At 36.9% G+C, this 25,941-nt stretch overlaps 1 protein-coding gene across 26 annotated transcripts in view; it reads right to left on the reverse strand.

The window, feature by feature from the left end:
- The window catches only part of NRG4 (neuregulin 4), a 127,135-nt gene that overhangs the window by 51,380 nt on the left and 49,814 nt on the right, over window positions 1–25,941 (reverse strand). For all 26 annotated transcript variants that reach the window (XM_063795275.1, XM_063795270.1, XM_024349295.3 and 23 more), the window contains one exon: window positions 25,289–25,382. In XM_063795275.1, coding sequence (XP_063651345.1) covers window positions 25,289–25,382 — 94 coding nt within the window. The remainder of the gene's footprint in view (window positions 1–25,288; window positions 25,383–25,941) is intronic.

A 25,941-nucleotide genomic window follows, 5' to 3' on the forward strand; every position in this document is an offset into this window, starting at 1 on the left:
TCAATGGTAATGAATGTACCATTCTGGTTGGTGGTGTTGATAATGGGGGAGGCCTTGCATGTGTCACGGCAGGGGGTATATACAGGGAAGTCTCTGTACCTTCCTCTCAATTTTGCTGTGAACCTAAAACTGCCCTTAAAAAGGGGTCTTTTTACTTAGAACCAACCCAAATGTCCATCAATGATAGACTGGATGAAGAAAATGTGGCACATATACACCATGGAACACTACACAACCATAAAAAAGAATGAGTTCATGTCCTTTGCAGGGACATGGATGAAGCTGGAAACCATCATTCTCAGTAAACTAACACAGGAACAGAAAACCAAACACCGCATGTTCTCACTCATAAGTGGGAGTTTAACAATAAGAACACACGGACACAGGCATGGGAACATCACACACCAGGGCCTATTGGGAGGCAGGGGGCTAGGGGAGGAATAGCATTAGGAGAAATACCTAATGTAGATGACGAGTTGATGGGTGCAGCAAACCACCATGGCACGTGTATACCTATGTAACAAACCTGCACGTTCTGTACATGTATCCCAGAACTTAAAGTATAATAAAAAAAATTGTTTAAAAAATTGGCAAATAATTTTTTTAAAGCAGTTTTTGTTTTGTTTTGTTTTGTTTTGAGACAGAGTTTTGCTCTGTCACCCAGGCTAGAATGCAGTGATGCAATCTCAGTTCACTGCAACTTCCACCTCCCAGGTTCAAGTGATTCTTGTGCCTCAGCCTCCCATGTAGCTGTGACTACAGGCACGCCTCACCATGCCAGGCTAATTTTTGTATTTTTAGTAGAGACTAGGTTTCACCATGTTAGCCAGGCTGGTCTCGAACTCCTGACCTCAAGTGGTCTGCTTGCCTCAGCATCCCAAAATGCTGGGATTACCGGCATGAGCCACTGCACCAGGCCAAAAAAGTCTTTAATTAAACAAAAAGGAAAAAAACAAGGGTAAGTTCCATTATAACTCCCAGGAAGACTCAATGGACTCAACACATAGTTTTACCCACAGTAATGATTTATTACAGCAAAAAGATACAAAGCAAAAACTACAAAGGGAAAAGATACATGGGATGAAGTCTGAAGGAAATGAGGCACAAGCTACAAAGAGTTCCCTCCTAGTGGAGTCACACAGAACAAGCCTGATTCCTCTAGTAATGAATTGTGACAATATAAGTGAAGTGTTATCTACTAGGGAAGCTCATCAGAGACTTAGTGTCCAAGATTTTTCATGGAAACCGTTCATATATGTATCTTCTGCCTCGCATATACCAAAATTCCAGACTCCCAAAAGAAAAGCAGGTATTCAGCATAAACCACAATGCTTATACAGTTCAGGCATATGGAGACATCCTTATCATTTAGGAAAAGTTTCATTTAAGTATAGAGAACTGTATGCCAACTAAGTTTCTAAACACCAGCAATGGCCAACTTCGCAAGGAGGCCTTTCTAAGGATAGCAGTCTAAGACCTGCTCTGTCAACTCTATTCTCCACATCTTGAATATAAAAAATCAAATTATAAGTCAACATCCAAAACCCATAAAAGACTGATAAAATTATGTAAAAATAAAAAATAAAACTTAATTATGGCCAAAATTTATCAAGAAAAAAATCACAAGACAAGTGACAAACTAGAAGAGAATGTTTGCAACTCATATCTCAGTCAAAAAGATAATATAGCTTTTAATAGTATCTTTATTATATAAACAATTTCTACGATGGCTACTATAAGAATACAACTTAATAGAACAACTAGGGAAAAACTGTTGACACAAAAGGAAACACATATGGCTCAACCTCACCTATCAAAAGATTGAATTAAAAGTAACACTGAGATACCATTTCTCATCTATCAGATTGGTAAGAACCCAAAATTAGACCACATATGCTGCTATCAGCTTGGTAAAAACCCCAAATCAGATAACGTTTTCATCTATCTGATTGGTAAAAACCCAAAGTTAGGCAACATACTCTGCTAGGAAATGACATACTCTCATATATAGCTGGTAAGAATTCACATTCCTACCCAGGACAATTTGGCAATGTCTACCAAAATTAATATGCATATACCCTTTGACCCAGCCAAATTCTTGGGATTCACTTACACCCTAAAATATGACATACATATAAGGTTAATTGTTGTATTTGTATTAGCAAAAGATAAGTAACAACCCAAATGTCTATCAGTAGGGTTAAATACAGCCTATTATCTGCATAAAATATAATACTATGTAGCTATAGTGAAGTACTCTGTGGATTGACATGAAATGATCTCCAAAATGTATTCTGAAGAGAAAAAGCAAGGTAGAAAACAGTGTAAAAACTGACAGAATATAAGATTTCAAGTTGGTATTGGCTTATATATGCACAAATATATGTTAGAAGTTGGTGGAAATAACAATTTTTACTATAAACCTTTTATTATGACTTGATTTTTGGACCACATAACTTATCAATTTTAAAAAATTATAATTAGATGAGATATGAATATTATCATTTTTTTGTGTGTCCCAAGTATTTTATTTCTTTGCCAGACAATGGTAACTATCTTGGAGGCAAAAATCAGATTAAGGATATGGCCCTCCCAAACTAAGCCTAGTTTCAGATGGGCTTAAATTGCCCTGCCATTAAATTGAAAGGGAAGGGATGAACAAATAAGAGAGAATATTAATGTAAAAGATCTAAATCTAAGTTTAAGAACTATTTATTTTCGATATTTAGCTGTGTTGCTTATATATGGAGCTGAGTAGAAATAGGGAGATCTCTAGAGCCTAGAATGTTTTTGAGTGAATTACATTACTAAAGAAACCAAAAGCCTGGCCTGCAAATCCTGTTCAAATCCTAAAGCAATCCCTAGGCCCCCAGATCACAACAGCAGGAAGTGAGCTATGAAAGCTTTGCGGTCCCCAGGAAAGAAGTATATTTCAATCACTAACTCAGATGAGGCCTTGGAGAAAAATGATTAAGGATGACAGAGCCAGGAATCATGGAGGTAATGGAGTAAAAAGCTGCTCCCAAAGGAGCTGCCAGAATGGCTAACTAAGAGATTTAATGCACTTCAGAGCAAGGGGTTTTCACAATTTTTGTCAAGGAAAATATAATAATTGGTATGAACCAGCAACTTATTTCATGTTTTTCTAACTTGATTAGAATTATTCCATTTTAATTTTACCATTATATACTGGCATTACAGATGTGAATGTTGAAATCATAACTCCAATGTGATGGTATTATGAAGAGGGGCCTTTCGGGGGTAATTAGGGTCATGAGGGTCAAGATGAGATCAGTGCCCTTATAAGAGACAGGAAAGACTTACTTCCGCTCTCCCTCTCTCTGCCATGTAAGTATTGCAGCAAGAAGGTGTCCATCTGCAAACCAGAAAGAGGGCCCTCACCACCAACCGAATCAGCTAGCACCTTGACCTTGGACTTCCCATCCTCCAGAAATCGGAGAAGTTTCTGATGTTTAAGCCATCTTGTCTATGGTATTTTGTTGTAGTAGTCCAAACTGATTAAGGCACATGGGGTGGTGGGGGTCGCTAATAACTTTTAGTTTATTGGTTGCTAGACCATGAGGAGTCAAATCTAAGCCTGCTGGAGAAAACGATAAATTACCCAGAGATTCTGGACTTCAAATTGGATGGGAATTTAGAGAAGAATCTGAATACATATTTGGATGGTCTGTGAGAAAAGATGTTATTCTGTTTCCCAAAATCCACTTTCCCTTTCTACTAAGCAATGGGATCTACTGGAAATTGTTGCTCCAGAATACAGATAACCACTGCCATGTGAATATGACACTGCAGAGTCTGACACACATACTACCTCTTGGCAATTATAAGTGCTATTCAAAGAGCACTCTAAGACCTGTTGCCAGCAAGGAGCTTTTAGGCTCACCTTACTCAGGCTCACAATAATCCTGCTACTGTTATCAAGGTGCTGACATCTGTGACATTCAAACACTATCTAGATGCTTCAATAATCAAAAGCAGGAAGGTACACATGAATTTTCGATATACACTGTAGATGCCATCTAGGAAGCGTGTTTGAAGAGCCATGACAATACAGACAGGTGTTCTAATGTTCTCAAAGTGTCTCCACTACCAAGAAGTTTCAGACACTTGACATTTACCTAGACATTATCCTGGATATCAAAGTAGCTCAGAATGTGAACCAAGCTTTGTAACAGTTTGTGAAGATTGAGAAGCTAGTTGGGAGAATTTCTATAGTTACAGCATGTGTCAGAGGATGCCGACGTCAAAGAGGTTGACTGTTATACAACTCTTTTTTTCTTTCTGAGACAGAGTCTCACTCTGTCACCCAGGCTGGAGTGCAGTGGCGCGATCTCGGCTCACTGCAACCTCCACCTCCCGGGTTCAAGTGATTCTCCTGCCTCAGCCTCCCAAGTAGCTGGGACTACAGGCATGCGCCACCATGCCCTGATAATTTTTGTATTTTTTAGTAGAGATAGGGTTTCACCATTTTGGTCAGGCTGGTCTCGAACTCCTGACCTCAAATGATCTGCCCACTTCGGCCTCCCAAACTGCTGGGATTATAGGCATGAGCCACCGCGTCCAGCCTACAACTCCTTCTAATGTTCTTAGTTTTGTGTTTAAACATTTCACAAATTTCACAGGTGACAAAGTTGCTTAGAATGTGAAATATCCCGAGTCTCTTGATAGATACACATAGGTCTTTGCTGAATGAAGAGCCCTTTATATTCTACATGTCACACTGGATGTTAACTCTGTGTAAATGGCATAAAATGGATGATGCCAAGGAACTAGAGATATTAGAGCTGATCTGAATCAACATGGAGAAGTCAACTGGAAAGAGACAGAGGAAGTGGGTTTAGAGATGGGACCACAAAGACCCTGAGGAATAAAACGAAGGTATGAATTTATCCCACAGGGTGGCAAAAATAGAATCCTGCACCTTCCTTTTTTTTTTTTTTTTTTTTTGAGACAAGGTCTCACTCTGTGCCCAGGCCGGAGTGGCAGTGGTGTCATCATAACTCACTGCAGCCTTAAACTCCTGGACTCAAGTGATCCTCCCATCTCAGCCTCCCACGTAGCTGGGACTACAGGCACAGGCCATCATGCACAGCTAATTTTTAAATTTTTTTGTAGAGATGGGGTCTCACTATGTTGTCCAGGCTGGTCTTGAACACCTGAGCTCAAGCAATCCTCTCACCTTGGCTTCCCAAAGTGATTTGATTACAGGCATGAGCACACCCAGCCCTGAATGAATTTTTAAAGTTTATAGTACTGTTCCTGCTTCAACTCAAAGCAATGTGGATGTTTTGGACTTTATGCAAAGAATGTTGTATTTCTAAGCTTTCTTCATTCCTTCATGTAGATCTGTTTCCATCTGGTTTCAGTTTACTTTTGCTGATGAACTTCCTTTAACATTTCATGTAGCGTGGCCTACCGATGAATGCTCTCAGTCACTGCTTGTCTGTAAAAGTCTTAGAATATGTAAGATCCTGAGACTTTTTGGCCATTACTTCTTCAAATGCTTTTTCTGCCCTCTCATCTTTCCGAGATACCTTAACACATACATGTTAGACCTCTATGACTCTGTTCCTTAGTCTGAAAAAAAAAAATCTATTTTGGAAAGTTTTTATTGCTATGGCATTAATTCATTAATATTTTATTCTGCAGTATCTAATTTGTTAAGCCCATCCACTCAACTTTTCATTTCAGATATTTCATTTTTCAGCTTCTAGAAATCTCTCCATTTCATTCAGGTTTTCCTTTAAATTCTTTACATATTTATAGTAACTGCTTTAAATCTCGTTTGCTAATTCCATCATTGCTGACATTTGTAGGTCTGTTTCTACTGATTGACTTTTTCATCCTAATCACATTTGCCTGCTTCTTTGTATCTAGTAATTTTGCATTGCTTGCTGAACATGAATCTTACATTTTTGAGTGCTAGATTTTGTTGTCTTTGTTTAAAGAGCATTGAACTTTGCTTTGGGAGACAAAGTTACTTGTAAATCAGCTTGATTCTTTTAAGGCTTGGTTTTAAGCTTTGACAGGGTACAAATGGAGTAGCATTTAGGCCGACTTTCGCTCTAATCCTGAAGAGTGACTCTTTGGATCTCAAGCGAATACCCTAGGTGTTCACCAAGGACACTTCACTCTAGCTGGTCAGAATGTAAACACATCGCAGCCCTGCCTGAGCTCTGGGGTTGTTCACCTTCGAGCTTCCCAGAAGTTCTTTGCGCAGCACTATGGAATTTGACACTACACTTGTCTAATGTAGCATCTGACAAGATAATCAAAAGGGATCTCTATGCAGATTTCTGGAACTCTTTCTCTTACACAGCTTCCTCTTCTCTGGTAGTGCATCCACAAATTTCAGCCATGTCAACCTCCCTGACCTCTGATCTCTTTCTCCTCAGCTCAGCAAGACCAGAGTGCTCCGCTTGGTGCACCCATCTCTGTGCACCACGGTCCAGAGCGTACCTCCAGGAAGGGAGCCCGGAAGATTAGTGGGATCTCTAAGCTTGTTCTCCTTCTCTCAGGGATCACTGTCCCGAACTGCCTGTTGTCAACTGTCTGAAAAAAGGGTGTTTCATTTATTTTCCCAATTTTTATAGACATTTTAAAGAGGAGAGCAAGTCTGGTCCAATTACTTCATCAAGGCAGGAAGCAGAAGCCTCTATTATAATTCTCCTGATATCTGTAGGTTCATCTGTACTCTTTCATTACTGATGTTGGTAATTTTCTTACTGTAGTTGGTAATTGTTTGTTTTTTTTGTTTGTTTTTTTTTTTTGAGACAGGGTCTACACTCTGTCATCCAGCCTGGAGCTGCAGTGGCATAATCATAGCCCACTGTACCCTCTAACTTCTGGGATCAAGTGATCCTCCCACTTCAGCATCCTGAGTAGCTAGGACTACAGGTATGCAGCACCATGCCTGGCTAATTTTTCAAATTTTGTTGTAGAGACAGGGTTGCCCAGGCTGGTCTGGAACTCCTGGCCTTAAATTGTTCCTCCCACCTCAGCTTCCCAAAGTGCTGGGATTACAGCAGCGAGCCACCACACTCAGCTGGTAATTTTCATATATTCTATTAATCTAGCTATGAGTTTATTAATTTTTATATAATCTTTTCAAGGTATCCATTTCCAAATATTAGGAGTTTTTCTAGACATCTTGTTAGTTATTTCTGCTATAATTTTATCATGGTAAGAGAACGTACTCCAAGGCAGGGGTTAGAAAAATGTTTTCTGTGAAAGGAAAGGGCCAAATAGCAAATATTTTAGGCTTTGCGGGCCATACAGTCTCTGTTGCAGCTACTCAACTTTATTGTGTGAAAGCAGGCATTGACGATATGTAAATGAATGAGTGTGGCTTTGTTCCTATAGAATTTTAATTATAAACACTGAAATTTGAATTTTATGTACATTTTCTATGTCAAAATATTTTTTAAAAATACTTACAAATGTAAAACTATCACTAACATCATACAAAAACAGGCGACGGGCAAGATTTAGCCCATGGGTCATAGTTTGCTCATCTTTGCCCTATAAATTTTCAATGATAAAATTTATTGAGACTTTTTTATAGCCCAATCTCTGTCCTGGTGAACATAACGTGTACATTTAATGGAATGTATAGAGTTTTGGAGGATAGGTTTTTCTATCATCTATTAGGTTGAGGTGGTTGACAGTGGTTCTTCATTCACTGTGTCCTTAGTGAATTTTTTTTTTTTTTTTGGTCTAATTGGTCTATGAACTACTGAGAGAGGGATGTTAAAATCTCCAATTAGTGGATTTATCTGTTTCTCCTTTTACCAAATGTTTCATGATTCTAAAGCTCTGTTATTAGGTACATATATGTACCATTTATGATTGCATGTCTTCCTGATGACTCCCTCCCCTCCCTGTCTCACTCTCTCTTTCAATACACAATCTGTCTTTAGGTGGCAAGTTTAGTTAGTTTACATTTAATAAAATTAATATGTTTGTATATTGGTCTACCATCCCACTGTTTCTCTTTGTTCCATTTGTTTTCTGAACCTTCCTTTTCTTGGTTAACTATTGTTTTTAGAATTTCATTCTCATTATCTATAAACCTTTTAGCCAACTCTGCATTACATTTTTAGTGGTTATTCTAGGCCTTACAGTACACATTCTGAACTGCACAGTCTACTTAGGGTTACTATTATATCACTTCACATACAATGCAGAAATTTTACAACTATATTGCTCCCTTTACTTCCCTTCCCTTTATGCCACAGTTGTCATGTGTATTGCATCTACAGTCCATATTATCCACAAAACAACGTCACTATTTTTGGTTTAGGTACTCATATGTACCTTACCTAAGTTGAGATTTAAGAGACAGTTTTATATTTACGCATATTTTTACTATTTCCAAAGTTCTTCATCCCTTTCTGTGGACTCAAGTTTCCATTTGGTATTATTTCCCCTCAGCTTGGAGACCTTCCTTTTGCATTTCTTCTAGTATAGGCTTGCCGGTAATAAATTATCTTAGTTTTTTCGTATCTGAAAATGTCTTTATATTGCCTTCATTTTTAAACAGCCTTATTGAGATTTATTATTTATAGGATATAATTCACATACCGTACAATCTATCCATTTAAGGTATACAATTCAATGTTTTTAGTATATTCACAGGGTTGTGTAACCATCACCAAAATCTAATTTTAGAATGTTTTCATCTCCCCTGAAAGAAACACCACGTCCATGAGCAATCAATCGCCATTCCCCACCCCACCACTAATCTACTTTCTATCTCTATAAATTTGCCTATTCTGGACATCTAATATGTAAATATGTGTAATACATTTAAAATGTGTAACAGAATTACACATTTGGGGTTATTTTGCAAATGGCTTCTTTGACTTAGCATAATGTTTGTATGGGTGATCTATGTTGTAGTAATATATAACAGTACTTTATTTTTATTGACAAATATTCCATTGTGTATATATACTACATTTTATTTATACATTCATGAGTTGATGGACATTTTTTTTTTACCACTTTTTAGCTATTATGGGTAATGCTTTTATTATTGTCTTCATCCTTGAAGGATATTTTTGCAAGATACAAAGTTCTGGGTTCATAGTTTTTCCCTCTAAGCACTTTAAATATTTCCTTCCACTATCTTTTGGTCTCCATGATTTCTGACAAGAAATCAGTTGCCATTCATACTGCTATTTCCCCATATGTAATGTGTCACTTTCTCTGACTGCTTTCAAGATTTTCTCTTTATATTTTTTTCCTCCTGCCATTTGACTATGATGTGTCTAAGTTTGCTTGGTGTTTGTTGAGCTTAAACCTGAAATTTTGGCTTTCACTAAATTTGGAAAATTGGGGACCATCATTTCTTTAAATATTGTTTTTTTTTTTTTCCTGCTGTGTTCTCTTTTCTCCTTCTGGGTTCCCAATTACAAGTATGTCAGTCATTTAACATCATTTGACAAGTCAGTGAGGATTCTGTAAAAAAAAAAAAAAAAATTCTGGCTGAGCACGAATTACATGTGTGGCTCACACCTGTAATCCCAGCAGTGGACAGATCACGAGGTCAGGGGTTCAAGACCAGCCTGGCCAGCACGGTGAAACCTCGACTCTATTAAAAATTCAAAAATTAGCCAGGCTGCATGCCTGTAGTCCCAGCTACAGCTACTCAGGAAGCTGAGGCAGGAGAATCACTGGAACCCAGGAGGCGGAGGTTGCAGTGAGCTGAGATCGTGCCACCGCACTCAGCCTGGGTGACAGAGTGAGACTCACTCTCAAAAAAAAAAAAAATCTGTTTTTCATACAGATATTTTCAACAAAGCTTCAAGTACACCTACTCTTTCTTCTGTTTCCAATCCACTGTTAAGCCCACTCAGAAATTTTTTATTTCAGATGTTATTTTTTAATTCTAGAATTTCTATTTAATTATTTTTCCATATTTCTTATTTCTCTGCTGGGGTTTCCCATTTACTCACTGATAATAAGCAAATTTTCTGTTATATCCTTGAGAATAAATCCTTAAGATTTAAAATTATTATCTGCTAATTGCAATATTTGGCTCATCTCAAGGTCTGACTCCACTGATTTTCTTTAGTCTTCAGTATGGACGACATTTTTCTATCTTCATATGTCTAGTCATTTTGAATTCTAACCCAGACCTTATGAGTGACATGTTGTAGATTCTAGATGGTTACATTCCTTTTTAGAGTACAAATATTTTGTTTTATTAGGATAATTTGGCTTAACTGAAACTCTAAACTCTATCTCTCCTACTGTTGCAACAAGTGAAATGTCTATTCACTTTTCTTAGCCTTACCTGGGCTATCTGGAGTCCTCTATGCATACAAATTCAAGGCCACCCAGATATTTGGGCATATAAAGCACATAAAGAACTCAGGCTCCCCCTCTGTGGCTCTCTTCAGGACATTCAATTTCCAGCTGTGGTGACTGCCTGCATGTTTCCATCCCATTTTACCACTATGTGTTGAATTGATTAGGGGCTGTCCTCAGGCAACAAGCCATAATAATGGGAAACTCACCCAGTGACATTCCCTTCTTCTAGGTGTCAACTACTTTTGTTTCTTCCTGCTTTTAGTCATTCTCCAGTGCCTTCAAATAGTGTTTATACTTGTGCAGAGTTTATTATTTGTAAAAAGGAGGTATATGCATATTTGATTATGAGCTACTCCAGCTGTACACAAAGCAAGTTGTTTTAATCAGAACTTATATTGATAATGCTCAAGCTTGAAAGTATCTTACAGAATTTAAAAATCTATGTGCTTTCTCTAAGACTGAAGTAGAAGAATGGTATATTAGCCGCAAGGATCATATTTCTGAAAGTCAGGGCCTAGTAGAAGACACTTAAAGAAAATAAGCAACACAACAATACATTGGTAATACACCTTGTCTTAGTCTATTTGCATTGCTGTAAAGGAATATCTGAGGCTGGGTAATTTATAAAGAAAAGAGAGGCTGGGCATGGTGGCTTATGCCTGTAATCCCAGAACTTTGGGAGGCCAAGGGAGGAGGATTGCTTGAGCCCAGTCTTGACAACATAGGAAGTTCAAGTCCAGTCTGGACAACATAGGAAGACTCTGTCTCTACAATAAATTTAAAAATTAGAGGGCATGGTGGCACGTGCCTCTAGTTCCAGCTACTCCCGAGGCTGAGGTGGGAGGATTGCTTGAACCAGGGAGGCAGAGGCTGCAGTAAGCCATGACCGCACCACTGCACTCCAGTCTGGGAGTCGTCTCACTCCAGAGTGAGACCCTGCCTCAAAAAAAGAAAGAAAGAAAGAAAGAAAGAAAGAAAGAAAAGCAGTTTATCTTGGCTCATGCTTCTGGAGGCTATACAGGAAGCATGGTGCCAGCACCTGCTTCTGGTGAGCCCTCAGGAAGTGTACAATCATGGCAGAAGGTGAGGGGGAGCCAGTGTATCACCTGGTGAGAGAGGGAGCAAGAGAGAAAAGGGGAAGACCACAGACTCTTTTAAACAATCAGATCTCACATTAGCTAATAGAGCAAGAACTCATTACCATGAGGAGGGCACCAAGCCATTCATAAGGGGTCTGCCCTCATGATCCAAACATCTCCCACTAGGCCGCCCCGCCCCAAACACTAGGGATCATACTTCAACATGAGATTTGGAGAGAGGATACATATCCAAACTATATCACACCTCAACTATATTTAGGTTGTGTATTAAGTACAAGTGGGAAACCGATGTGATGTCTAATACTTAGAGCTGAAGGAAATAAGATTATATAATGCAAATTGAATTATAAAGTCAATGGATCAGAGTAGAATAAAGCAAAGTTCCTTTAAATAATAGAGACTAGCTGAATATGCATTAACATATCTAAAGAAAGAGCTGTCAGTCTGAGGAGTTGGTTGGCAAGGGACACTCACAGAAAGGAGAGGCACAGAGGCAAACATCGGCAGTGCCTATCTAAGCACTGTTAAGTAGAGAGGGTATTGTAGCCAGAAGACTTCATGCATTACAGTTCTAAGTCAGATTATCTCTCTTGTGGAAATAAATGCATCAGACTAATTACAGGTAGACTTTCATATTATATAATTCTTGTTGTTTTCTTGTTTTCTCTATATCCATTAAAATATTCTGATTACAAATTTGGCTTCCCATACATGTCAATCTACAGAGAAAAAGAATGCCTGGCTCACATCAACTCAAGCCTGTGTCAGTTATATATCATCATACATTAACAAATTGAAGTATCCAGCCTGGGCAACATAACGAGGCCACGTCTCAATAAATAAATAAGAATGCTTACTTTAGACACTAGCTCTGTAAGCCTAATCAATGTGTATCTGCTGTGAGAGATGAGATCCCTCACAATGTACTTCATTTAACTCTTAACAATCTACACTGAGGGGAGACCTCAGATTGTGATAATACCATGGTCACACAGTACTCATTGGGGCTATTTATTCCCTAGATATACCAACTTCATTGAGTAGTATGAATCTTTTAACTACAAGAGTTTGAAGCTCAGTTATTCACATTATTAAACAAATGAGCCTTGCTTTTTAATAGAGCATGTGTGTTTAGCTATAGAAGACAGTGAAATAAAGAGATACAAAAGAACACACTTTTGAAAGGTCAGGAAACTAGATAATAGTTCCTGACATAAAATTTCTTAGAGTAGCAAAGAAGAGATTTGGTCACAAAATTGGAAAAAGTGCCAAATTTCTATTTATAACCATTTATTTTTATAGCAACTAGTGACTTGCTTAGATCATTCATCTACATAATGATAGTACTAGATCCCAACATTATATTTATTATTACTACATTTGTTTATAGTCTTGGTAGGAATCAGACGAAATGGCTGTGTCAGAATATGAAAATAAATTTGATTCTAGATCAAACCTTGAATGTTTTCAGTGAAATGTATTATAGGAATTATATCATAAAGATCTACAAATATCCATATTACACATCACTACTTGATGGCCAGAATTAGCTCTATATTTGGAATTCTCTTCTAACACATATTGGTTGAGAAACTTTGTAAAAAGGATGAGGTAGGTGTCAATGAGAGAAAAATTATTTTAATAGTATTTTTAAGGCTTTTTTTCATGATCTTCTCCCCATTTGAGACTTTTCCCACTATAATACTTAGTAGACTAAGAAAAGCTTGAGATTTCCAGAGAGCTGATGTTATACATTTAATGAGAGAAAAAAATATGTAAACTAAATAAGGGCAAAAATCATTTCAGTAACATTTCTGTACAAAATTACAAATAACTTTTTACGAGATAATTCATCTAATTTTCTCTGAGAAAATTTTTATTTTTTGATACTAATTCAACTCCATTAATATTTAAAAATCTGTATTGCAAAGATATATATTGCAAAGATATTCTTCATAGAATTTCATCTCATCATCTTCTTACCCTTCTTTGCTTGGTATTAAATACCCCTATTTTTTAGTGATTGAAATTTCCAAATCCTTTTCCATCTTGGTTTTTCTCAAAAATTCACTGGAGAAACATTTTTGAGTAGTTTATTAAATTCTATGATATATACTAGATGTAGAAAATTCAAAGACAAGAGAATTATTCAGTCCCAAGGGGCTTAGATTCTATTAGAGAACAACAGACACATAAACACTAAGTACAGTAGAGAGAGCTATAAGATAGAAATACGTCTGGGTATAGTGTGAGCATATAATAGTCAACAAAGTTAATACTAGCTGCCTTTAAATGCAAACTTACAAATACTGGTGACTTCATACAATGAAAGTTTAATCCTTGCTCACACTACTGTCTAATGCCCAATGCCAGTCAGGCAGCCCTTCTCCATCTCTTGGCCCTGACACCTGGAGAACATGGCCTCCAAGGTCACTAAAGCAGGAAAAATGAGAGCTGGAGTTTTGCAGGAGTTGGTTTTTCAGGGCCAGACTTGTGACTGGCTTGCATCCCTTTTGCCCATACTCTACCGTCCAGAACCCAATCACATAGACCCAGTCTAACTGTATGTGAGGCTCAAACACAGAGGACCACATAGTTATTGGACACTAACAGCCTCTGCCACAGGGCTGAATGGCTAATTCTACCCAGAAAAGCTTCATAAAAGATACAAAGTTTGACTTGGGTTTCAGATCACTCTGCTTTATCAAATTCTATCCTACATAATGAGAAACCCAAGAGAATTAACAGAAAAATTATTATAATGATAACAGAAGTCAACAAAGTAGTGGGGCATTCATTCACTCAACAGATACTTACCGAAAACCTACTCTATGCTTGTTCTAGATGCACGGAAAATCTCAGTGAACAAAAAATAAAAATTTCTTTCCCTGTGGGACTTACATTCTAGCTTGGGGAGATACAATGTAAAGTAAATTATATAGTATGTTGGTAGATGGTAAGAGAGGAAGAGAGGGAATAGGCGAAGAATGGGTTTTACTTTTTAAAAAGTGGTCTAGGAGGCATCATTGAAAGATTGATAGTGAAGACTAAAAGGAAGAGACGGAGTTAGCCATGAGGATATTGGGGGAGAAAGCATTCAACACAGGACAGAAAGGCCAGGCCAACACCTTAAGTCTGGAACTTTCCTGGCATCAGGGAACATCAAAGAGGCTAATTTGGCTGCAGTAGATTGAGCAATTAGATAGTTGCAGGACATGAGGTGAGAACAATAATAGGGGCCATATCATTAAGGTTTTATAGGCCACTGGCTTTTATCTGAGTGAGACAGAGAGTCACTGAAGGGTTTTAAGCATAGAAATAACATATTTATTAAATTTACATATGGAAACAGATTTACCCCAGTAACAAAAAATCAAATCTATGGGAAAAAATTCAGAAATATGCAAAACATATATAATGTTAAAAACACTCTTGAAGTACAGAAAAGGATTTGAACTAATGGGAAGACATATCAATCCTGGATAAGAAGATTCAGCATCATAAAGAAACTTTCCTAAAGGGAATTTATCAATTTAATTTTTAAAATTCATATTCTTCTGGACTGATTCTAAAGTTCATATGGAAAAATTAAAAAGCAAGGACAGCCAGGGTGCAAGGGAGTGCTGCAAAAACTAGACTTACCACATATTAAACTCACTATAAACATTCAACAATTAGAAGAGATTGCTGTGGGCATAAGAATAAATGGACACACCAAAGGAAAACGGAGTCCAGTAAGAATTAATACATATAGAGTTTCACATATAACAAAGTTGGCATCTCAAATCAGCAGGGGAATTCATTCATTCATTTAATAAATATTTATTGAGTACTTACTATGTTTCAGGTACTGTTCTAGCAGTAAACATATAGATAAAAATTTCTGCCCTCACAGGGCTGACATTATAATGGGAATTATGATCTATAAACTGATAATGTTGGGAAGACTGGGTAGGTGCTATGTATCCCCTCTAAAAATTCATGATGAAACATAATCTCCATTGTGCTGGCATAAGGAGTTGGGGCTTTCTTCACCCTCATGAATGGACTAGTTCCTTATAAAAAGGCTAAAGGAAACTAGCTTAGGCCTTTTTATGCTCTTCTACTCTCTGCCATGTGAGGACATAGTGTTCGGCCCTTTTTTGCTCTTCTGCCCTCTGCTATGTGAGGACACAGCATTTTCCCCTTCTGCTATGTGAGCTTGCAACAAGAAGGCCCTCACCACACACCAAAAGCTGGTGCCTTGATCTTTGGCTTCCCAGCCTTCAGAACTGTCAGAAATAAATTTCTACTGTCTATAAATTATCCAGTCTCAAGTATTGTTACAGCAGCAGAAACAGACTAAGAGAGTAGCCATATTAAAAAAGATAAATCTGGATCTATATCTTAAACCATATACATAATCCAAATAGAGACTTGGCACAGTGGCTTATACCTATAATCCCAGCACTTTGGGAGGCCGAGATGGGAGGATCATTTGAAACCAGAAGTTCAAGACCAGTATGGGTAACATAGTAAGACCTAAAAATAAAAAAATTAGCTGGGCACACTGGCACACATCTGTAGTCCCAGCTACTCAGGAGGCCAGCCTGGAGTGCAGTAGCATGATCTCGGCTCACTGCAACCTCTGCCTCCCAGATTCAAGAGATTCTCCCACCTCAGTCTCCTGAGTAGCTGGGATTACAGGCGCCTGCCACCACGCCTGGCTAATTTTTATATTTTTAGTAGAAACGGGGTTTCACCATGTTGGCCAGGCTGGTCTGGAACTCCTGACCTCAGGTGATCCACCCACCTCGGCCTCCTAAAGTGTTGGGATTACAGGCATGAGCCACCGCACCTGGCTGGAAAGTCTTTTTTAAAACTATGACTCGAACTTGACGGGCTTTTAAAAAAAATTGATAGATTTGACTGCAGTAAAACCAGAAAACAACTGCATGGAAAACTAAATCCCATAAGCTAGGTAAAAGGAAAAATAAGCTATAAATAATTATCTATAATTGATATTATAGACAAAAGGCTAATCTTACTAATATAAAAGCAATATATAAACAAATACATTATCAAAAAGATTTTAATTAGTATTTAAACAACTGAACTATGCCCAGCTTTCCTCATAACTAGGAAAATAAAAATTAAAAGAACACTGAGATACTATGTTTGACATAGTAGTTTGACAATTCTGTTGCAAGGTTATAGAAAAACACGTACCCAAATATATTGGTGGGAGTTCAAAATAACATAATCTCTATGGATAGCAATTTGGCAACATATATTGAAGTTACAAATGCATTTCTCTTTAACCCAGCAATTTCACTTCCAGGACTTTATTTTACTGATATATAATTGTATAATTTCATACATGTGCAGATTTATGTGCAAGGTAAAAAATTAGCTGGGCACAGTGGTACACACTGTGTGTACTTCTGCATTGTGTGTACAATACTCATTAATAGAGGCTTGGCTAAATACATGATGGTATATTCACACAAACAGAATACCTTCTAGTTGTAAAAACGAATTGGGAAGCCATATATTAAAATGAGCAGATATCCAGGATATATTGTTAAGAAAAAAGAAATACAGGATAGTACATATAGCAATACTCCCCAACAGAAATAAAATGTCTAGTTTTAAATTTTTCTTAATTATTTTTATTTTTATCTTTTTTTAGAGACAGGGTTTTGCTCTGTTGCCCAGGCTGGAGTACAGTGGCATGATCATGTTCACTGCAGCACTGAAGTCCTGGACTCAAGCAATCCTCCCACTTTAGCCTCCTGAGTAGCTGGGACTGTCAGCACACGCCACCACACCTGGTATTTTTTTTGTTTTGTTTTGTTTGGTAAAGATGAGGTCTTACTATGTTGTCCAGGCTGGTCTCAAACTCCTGGCCTCAAGCATTCCTCCCTCCTGCCTTGGCCTCCCAAAGTGCTGGGACTACAGGCGTGAGCTACCATGCCTGGCCCCAATTTTTGTAGCCACATTGAAAAAAACCGAAAAGGGTGAAATTATTTGTAGTAATATATTTTCACTTCAATATATCCAAAATATTATCATTTCAACATGTAATCAATATAAAAGTTATTGAGATAGTTCACTTTTTCATATTAAGTCTTCAAAATTTAAGGATTATTTGATACTCATTGCACATCTCCAGTTCTCAGTCACACTAGCCACATTTCAAGTGCTCAGTAGCCACACATGGCTCCTGGCTACCATATGGGACCACACAAGTATACAATGTTTGTTCTTTGCTTCATTTGACAAATACTTATTGAATGACTATTATATATTAAGAACTATTCTACTAAGAATGGGAGGTTAAAATACGCATTTGTATTTCCTTGAATTTGCAAAAAGAAGTACTGGAAGTTTAGATAAGGGCTTACTGCTTTCTTTTAGTACACAGGGAGGAAAAATGTTAACAGACATAGAAATGAGAGAAATATACATCAACGTATCTTTTGGTTTTGATCTTTGAAAAATGTGAACATATTATCTATTTTAAACTTGTAGGAGGAGCCTACAACAAACACATAACAAGTATCCTCCTCCAAGCCAGATTTTTGTCAGATTTTGAACCTGTATGCAACAAGGGGATACAAAGCTTAGCTCAAAAGCTCCAAAGTGCGTAACTTTCAGAGTGGAGAAAACAAAGACTTAGCCACTCAATCAAAAGCTGGGTTGGGCCAGAAAGGATAAATGAAATCTCCCATATGAAAAAAGGAGCAAAGAACAGACAAAATAAGCAGAAAACAAGAAGAGAATAAAGTTAAACCCAGCTATTTCGAAAACTGTGTGAAATGCAAATGGACTTATCACTAAACATATTTGACAGCACAACAATAGTACCAAGGGAAAAAAGTGACTAAGGATTTAAACTGTTAGAAGATACTTGCATTGTTCAGGAAGAGTAAACGTACTAATTGAGGGTAGACTGTAATAAATTAAGAATGTATATTGTAATATCTAGGATAATTACTCAAAGAGTAATATAGAAAGGTATAACGAGATAATGAAGAAAATAAAGTGGGAACTTAAAAGATACTTAAATAGCCAATAAAAGGGCAGGAAAGAAGGAATGCTAGAGGAAAATGCTGGTCAACAAGCAAATGGGACAATGAGAAAATATCAGCAAGATGGTAGACTTAAACCTAGCCATATCAGTAAGTTCATTAAATGCAGATGGACTAAATTGACTAAATCATATAATTAAAAGAGACTATCGGATTGAATTTTTTAAAAACCTGTCTATATGTTTATTAAACACACACTTTAAAGATACAGATAGGTTAAAAGAGGATAGAAACAGATATACTGTGTAAAACACCAACAAATAGAAAGCAATATTAATAGCAGAGAGGTAGACATTACAGCAAGAAGTAATACTAAAGATAAAGCAGAACATTGTGTAATGATAAAAGGGTCAATTAAACAAGAGCACATCAGAAGTCTAAACTTATGTACATGTAATAATTAACATAGCTTCAAAATATATAAATTAAAACTGGGGGAAGGAGAAGCAGGCAATCTACCATCATACTTGAAGATGTTAATATACATATCTCAGTAAGTGATAGAATAATGGGCAAAATATCAGTCTGGAAAGAGAATGTTTGGATAGCATTATTTACCAATGTGACTTAATTGAAATTTACAGAATGCTATACCAATCAATTGCTCCTTTTCAAATGTGCATGAAACATCAACCAAAATAGATTCCACGAAGGGCCATAAAGTAAGTCTCAACAAATTTCAAAGGAACAAAATTGTAAAGAGTATATTCTCTCACTATAATGGAATTAAACTTGAAACCAATAATAAAATATAACCAGAAAATCCACAAATGCTGAAAATTGAGCAATACACTTTCATAGAATTAACAGATCAAAGAAAACTTTCAAAGGATATTAGTAAACATTTGAATTAAACAAAATGAAAATATGACACATCAAAAATCGTGAGCTGCTATTAAATTAATTCTCAGAGGGAAATTTATAATTTTAAAACGTTATGTTAAAATAGATGAACATAAGATAATGACAACTGTTGTGTTGTCTACCAGAAAGAAAAAAGATTAAAGAAAGTGAACAGAGCCTAAGGGTCCCATGGGACACCATCAAATGGACCAACATACCTATTGTGAGAGTTCCAAAAAGAGAAAAAAGACAGGGATAGAAAGAATATTTAAAGAAATAATTGTTTAAAACTTCCCAAATTTGATGAAAGACATTAATATAAATATCCAAAAAGGTTAATGAACTCCAAGTAAGATGAACTCAAAGAGATCCATAATGAGACATGCTATAATCAAACTTGTAAAAGCCAAAGAGAGAATCCTGAAAGCAGCAAGAAAAGTGACTCCTCACAGAGAAGGGATCCTCAATGAGATTATCAACAGATTTCTCTGATCAAAACTATGCAAGCCAGAAGATAGTAGGCTGATAAACTCAAATGGCTAAATAAACAAACAAAACAACTGGAACCAAGAATCCAATATCCAACAAGCAGTCCTTCAAAACTAAGAGTTTTTAAGGCATTCCGAGATAAAAGCTGACAAAATTCATTATCACTTGATCTGTTCTGCAAGAAAAACTCAGGGAGTCCTACATGGTAAAATAAAGATATCCATAAAGATAAATACATGAACAATTTTAAAAGCTAGTATTATCATAAAAATAGTTTGTAACCCCATTTTTATCTTCTACATAATTTAAGAGATTAATGTATTGAGACGAATTCTTAGTTTATGTTTTGTGGCACACAATATATAAAAATATAATTTTGTAACAATACATGAAAGAAGTGGGGACAGAGCTACAAAGAAGCAGAGTTCTTATATGTGATCGAAGTTAAGCTGGTATAAATTCAAATTAGTGTTATAACTTTAAAAGGTTAAATTTAATCCCCATGGTAAACACAAAGAAAATAGTTATAGAATATACACAAAAGGAAATGAGAAAGGAATTTAAACATTTTACTACAGGCTGGGTGCAGTGACTCACACCTGTAATCCCAGCACTTTGGGGAGCTGAGGCAGGCAAATCACCTGAGGTCAGGAGTTCGAGACCAGCCTGACCAAAATGGAGAAATCTTGTCTCTACTAAAACTACAAAATTAGCCAGGCATGGTGGCCATGACTGTAATCCCAGCTACTCAGGAGGCTGAGGCAGGAGAATCGCTTGAACGCAGGAGGCAGAGGTTGCAGTGGGCCGAGATCACGCCATTGCACTCCAGCCTGGGCAACAAGAGCGAAACTCCGTCTCAAAAAAAAAAAAAAATTTTTTTTTACTATGAATAAATCAATTAAACACAAAAGACAGTAAAATAGAAAATAACAAAAAAGTGATAAGGCATATAGAAAATAAATAGCAAAATTACAAAAGCCCCTTCTTATCAGTAATTACTTTAAATGTAAATAGATTAAATTATCTAATAAAAGAGATTAGAAAAATGGACGAAAACACATGATGCAACTATATGCTGACTAGAGGCATTTTAGATCTAAAGGCACAAATACAGTTGACCCTTGAACGATATAGGGGTTAGAGGCACCAACCCGCATGCAGTCAAAAATCCACATGTAACTTTTGACTCCCTCAAAACTTAACTACTAATAGCCTTCTGTTGACTGGAAGCCTTACTAATAACATAAACAGTCAATTAACACATATTTTATATGTTTTATGTATTACTATATTCTTATAATAAAGCAAACTAGAGAAAAGAAAATGTTATTAAGAAACTCATAAGGGGGCTGGATGAAGTGGCTCATGCCTGTAATCCCAGCACCTTGGGAAGCTGAGGTGGGAGGATCACTTAAGGCCAGGAGTTTGATGCCAGGAGTTTGAGACCAGCCTAGTCAACATAGCAAAACCCCATCCTCTGCAAAAAATAAATTGCCAAGTGCAGTGTTGTGTGCCTGTAGTCCCAGCTTCTTGGGAGGCTGAGGCAGGAGGATCACTTGAGCCCAGGAGTTTGAGGTTGCAGTGAACTATGATCAAGCCACTGCACTTCAGCCTGGGCAACACAGCAAGACCCTGTCTCTTAAAAAAAAAAAAAAGGGCCAGGTGCAATGACTCACACCTGTAATCTCAGCACTTTGGGAAGCCGAGGTGGGTGGATCACCTGAGGTCAGGAGTTCAAGACCAGCCTGGCTAAAATGGCGAAACCCCGCCTGTACTAAAAACACAAAATTTAGCTGGGTGTCGTGGCACACACCTGTAATCTCAGCTACTCAGGAGGCTGAGAGGCAGGAGAATCACTTGAACCTGGGGGGCGGAGGTTACAGTGAGCCGAGATCGCCCTACTGCACTCCAGCCAGTGAGACTCTGTCTCAGAAAAAAAAAAAAAAAAAGGAAAGAAAAGAGAATTGTAAGGAAGAGAAAATATACCTCTTACTATTCATTAAGTGGAAGTAGATCATCATAAAGGTCTTCATTGTTGTCATTTTCATTTTCGTGTAGAGTAGACTGAGGAGGAGGAGAAAGAGGAGGAGTTGGCAGGCAACATAACACAAAGTATATCTAACGTAAATAGTGAATGGTTCTAGTTAGAATGCAGACCAAGGAAGAAATGGCCACAAAGGTAGTTTGAGGGCCAAATGGTAGAAGGCTGAAAGAGCTAGGCTAAAAAGTAAGGTATTATTTCATGAGTGGTAGATGGATAGGTGTGAGGGCTGTCACTGAAGGTTTTTTTTTGTTTTAGCTGGACAGATGATGAGAATTAGGCTCCGGGAAAATTGGTTAGGGACTATTTCTATAGACAAAGCAAGGAGTTAAGAAACTCTGAGCTAGTATATTGATAGTAAGAACAGAAAGGACTAGAGAGATGAGAGATACAGCAAAGGTAGAAATATGATTTGACAACTGGACAAGAGGGCAATAAAGAGTCAAATATAAGTCTGGGGTTTCTCTGACAAGATGGTTGAGATGTCATAATAGAAACAGGAAATACAGAAAACAGTATGAAGTGGGATGGAAAATGAGCTTATCACTCTTAGCTATTGCTATTACAGCCTACAGGGCTACATTAGAGGTGTGCTCCTAAGATAATTGGAAAACAATTATTTTTATAAAATATGATTTTAAATATATCTGCCATTCAATGTTACTGAACCTGCAGTCACTATTTTTTTTTTATCCTTTTTTCTCAGTCGCCCTTTTGGCCCCTACCCCACTCCCCTACTTCACTTCCTTCCAGAGTGTTTAGCAACTCCAGAATACACATTCACGTTGCAAAGAGGGTGCCAAGCCACAGAACCTCCTGCTGTTGTGCAATGTGGTGACCTTGCTATCCATCATGAACCCATGTGGCATGGTTTCAGCTACTCCCTAATTACTACTTTTACATTCTGATATTAGGAAGAAACTATACACATTTTTACACCTGGTGTGGGTTGCCAGCAAACTTGGCCATTCTCTATCATTGGTAACTTTTTGAAAATACACTAAAAACGCATCTATCCAACGTACAAAAGCAGGATGACAACCTAGGTTTCTTTCCATTTTAATGAATCTCCAAATTCCAGCATTCTTAGTTCTTTCTTTCAACTTATTCAGTGAGGTATAACAGATAGCTAGTATACAGATAGATATTAAGTGCATAGCTTGACGGACCAAGTACTCTGTCTGCAATGCCATTAAATCGGATATAAATATAAAAGGATAGGAAAACACCTATAGGTTACAGAAGAAATCATAATGAAAAAATGTTTAAACCTAAAACTGAACAACAAACTATAAAATTTTTAGGATAAAACAGAAATGTATTTGAAAATTTTTAACATTAAATACTGCCTATTAGAAAATAAGGCTAAACGTCATTGAGTCGAAGAATAAAGTTAAGGAATCATGCTACCTGATTTTGTTCATTATAAAGCTACGTTTATCAAGACTGGTATTGGTGAAAAGACAGGAAACATAGATCAACAGAAAAGAATAGTCCAGAAATAGACCTGCACATAAATGATCAATTGATTTTTGACAAAGGGGCAAAGGCAATTCAATGGAGAAAGGATAGTCTTTATACCCATGCAGCCATCATCAAGATCAAGACACAAAATGTTAGTATATTTAAATTATTAAACGCACTTTTTTTTTTTTTTTTTTTTGAGACGGAGTCTCGCTCTGTCGCCCAAGCTGGAGTGCAGCGGCGCGATCTTGGCTCACTGCAAGCTCCACCTCCCAGGTTCATGCCATTCTCCTGCCTCAGCCTCCTGAGTAGCTGGGACTACAGGCGCCCACCATCATGCCCAGCTAATTTTTTGTATTTTTAATAGAGATGGGGTTTCACCGTGTTAGCCAGGATGGTCTCGATCTCCTGACCCCGTGATCCGCCCACCTCGGCCTCCCAAAGTGCTGGGATTACAGGTGTGAGCCACCGCGCCCAACCTAAATGTACTTCTTCTGATAAGCATTCTTGTTTTATTTTAAACATTCTACGTGCCATATCACCTTAGAAAGAATCCAGTATGAATATATTATAAAGTTAAGTGAAACTTGTGAGTTGTATTCAAAGGTGACACCTTTCTTCTTCCCAGCTATATGACCTTTGGCATGTCACTTAATTTATCATTTTCCCCTTTTTTTAAAAATTATTTTCTAAGGTCTCCCCTGCCTCCTTTCTCTAAGGTGTTTGTGAGAATTAAGTGTTGAGCACAGTCAGCAACAAAATTTGGGGGGATTATCTATGGAAATGTTCTATATCTAGATGTGATGGTGGTGGTGATTTCACAGGTACAAACACTTGTCAAAATTAATCCATTTTGCACTTTAAATGAATGCAGTTTATCATACATAAATTATATCGCAGTAAATCGATTAAAAAAGAAGAGTATACTGCTGAGGCACATCATGAGTGTTAAGTAATTGTTAATTTGTTCCTCCATTCCCTTCCCTTTTCATATTCACTAGAGAAGAAAAACACCTGGGCACTATTCCCCATATGAGAAGCCCTAAAAACTTCTTGAGATAATTGTGAGGTTATTTCTCTCTGCCTCCTCTCCTCCATACTACATCCCAGTATCTTTAACTTTTCCTATGGATTTTACTTTTCTATCCTTTTATGTAGCTAGATCTTAAATCTAGATTCTATACTTCTCATTTCAGTTAAAGAACAAGAAAGAGTAATTCACATGTTACAAAATATCTTTAGATCTTGGGTGTTAGCTCCACAGTATAGGGCAGTACTATGATGTTAACTCATATACTAAAAGACGTTTATTATATACATTTAAATCCTATTCAACCAAACTCATAGGATTCAGGCTACAGAAGTACTATTTTGAAGTTTTTTATGGGTCACTGGCTGTATCTGTACTCCCACAGTGAATTATATTATTTTAAAACAATAGTGGCTAAGATACCCTTCTTTTTTATTTGCTACCACCATTAGAAAAACTTAACCCTTCTTTTGCTTTTTAACATATAAAGTGTAAGTTTTGGTGCCAACTCAGTTATCATGTGTTTATGTATTAAAAACTCAAAATAAAATATATCATATTAGGTTTTTTGATTAGCAAATTCCCTAGCTGTTTTGCCAGTAATACTAAGCATAGACTGCCTTCCTTAAATTGCTAAAATCAAAGAGTTCACTAAAAGGGATTATTTTTTTAAAATGTGTCTAGGCTAGGAACTACCATTAGCAATTTTCAGAATAAACACCTTGATTAGTGAGATTTTTATGTGCTATTTTATTTTGTTTTAAAAGGATAATTTTCCCTAAATAAATATGAAGAATATGCCTCACATCTTTTCATCTTACACTTTTTGTTTACTTTTTATCACTTCTCAAAGAAGTTAGTAGACAATAAAAAATAAAGTTAACATCTCCCCCTAGTCCATTTCACTCACCTACAAAATGGGCTGGGAATAGTAGGTATCACATAACAAAGCCCCCCATTCAGGCAAAACGACTTGTGACTGGGACCACAGGGCTCTTCGTGATCTAAAACACATACATATATAAAACAGAGAAAAGCAAATTAAAGTTTTCCTAATGCAACAAGGAATAGGAATAACTATCTTAAACTGAGGTAGCAATTCTGAAAATCAGAATGAAGAATTTTTTTTCTCAAAATGAAAGATTTAATTCTATTCCTTATTTGACAGACTGGGACTTCTATGTCTTTGAGAGAAAAATTATGTCCTAAAGATATGGCCATTAACTATAATGGGTTTAGACACTATATAACAGAAATAAGGAATATCTATATTAGTTAGATTAAAAGGAGGTGATTAGCATCTTAGAACAAAGAGGGCCTTTCTCACTTACTACAGAGATTTGGCAGTATTACCTAGCGTTTCCCTGTCCCAAGAATTTATTTAAATTCTTGTTTTCCCTATTAGGTCTCAAATACATTAATATCTGAAATTGCAGCTGGTAAAGGATTTAGATAATTAACTTTTTATTTCCAAAGTTAACTTTAAATGTTCCTATATGACAATCTAAATGTCAGAAACCAAAAATAATCTTATAAGGTGTTGATTTGCAAAGTGTTTTAGGT

The sequence above is a fragment of the Pan troglodytes genome, chromosome 16 (genome assembly GCF_028858775.2).
Source record: "Pan troglodytes isolate AG18354 chromosome 16, NHGRI_mPanTro3-v2.0_pri, whole genome shotgun sequence".
Classification (NCBI taxonomy): domain Eukaryota; kingdom Metazoa; phylum Chordata; class Mammalia; order Primates; family Hominidae; genus Pan; species Pan troglodytes.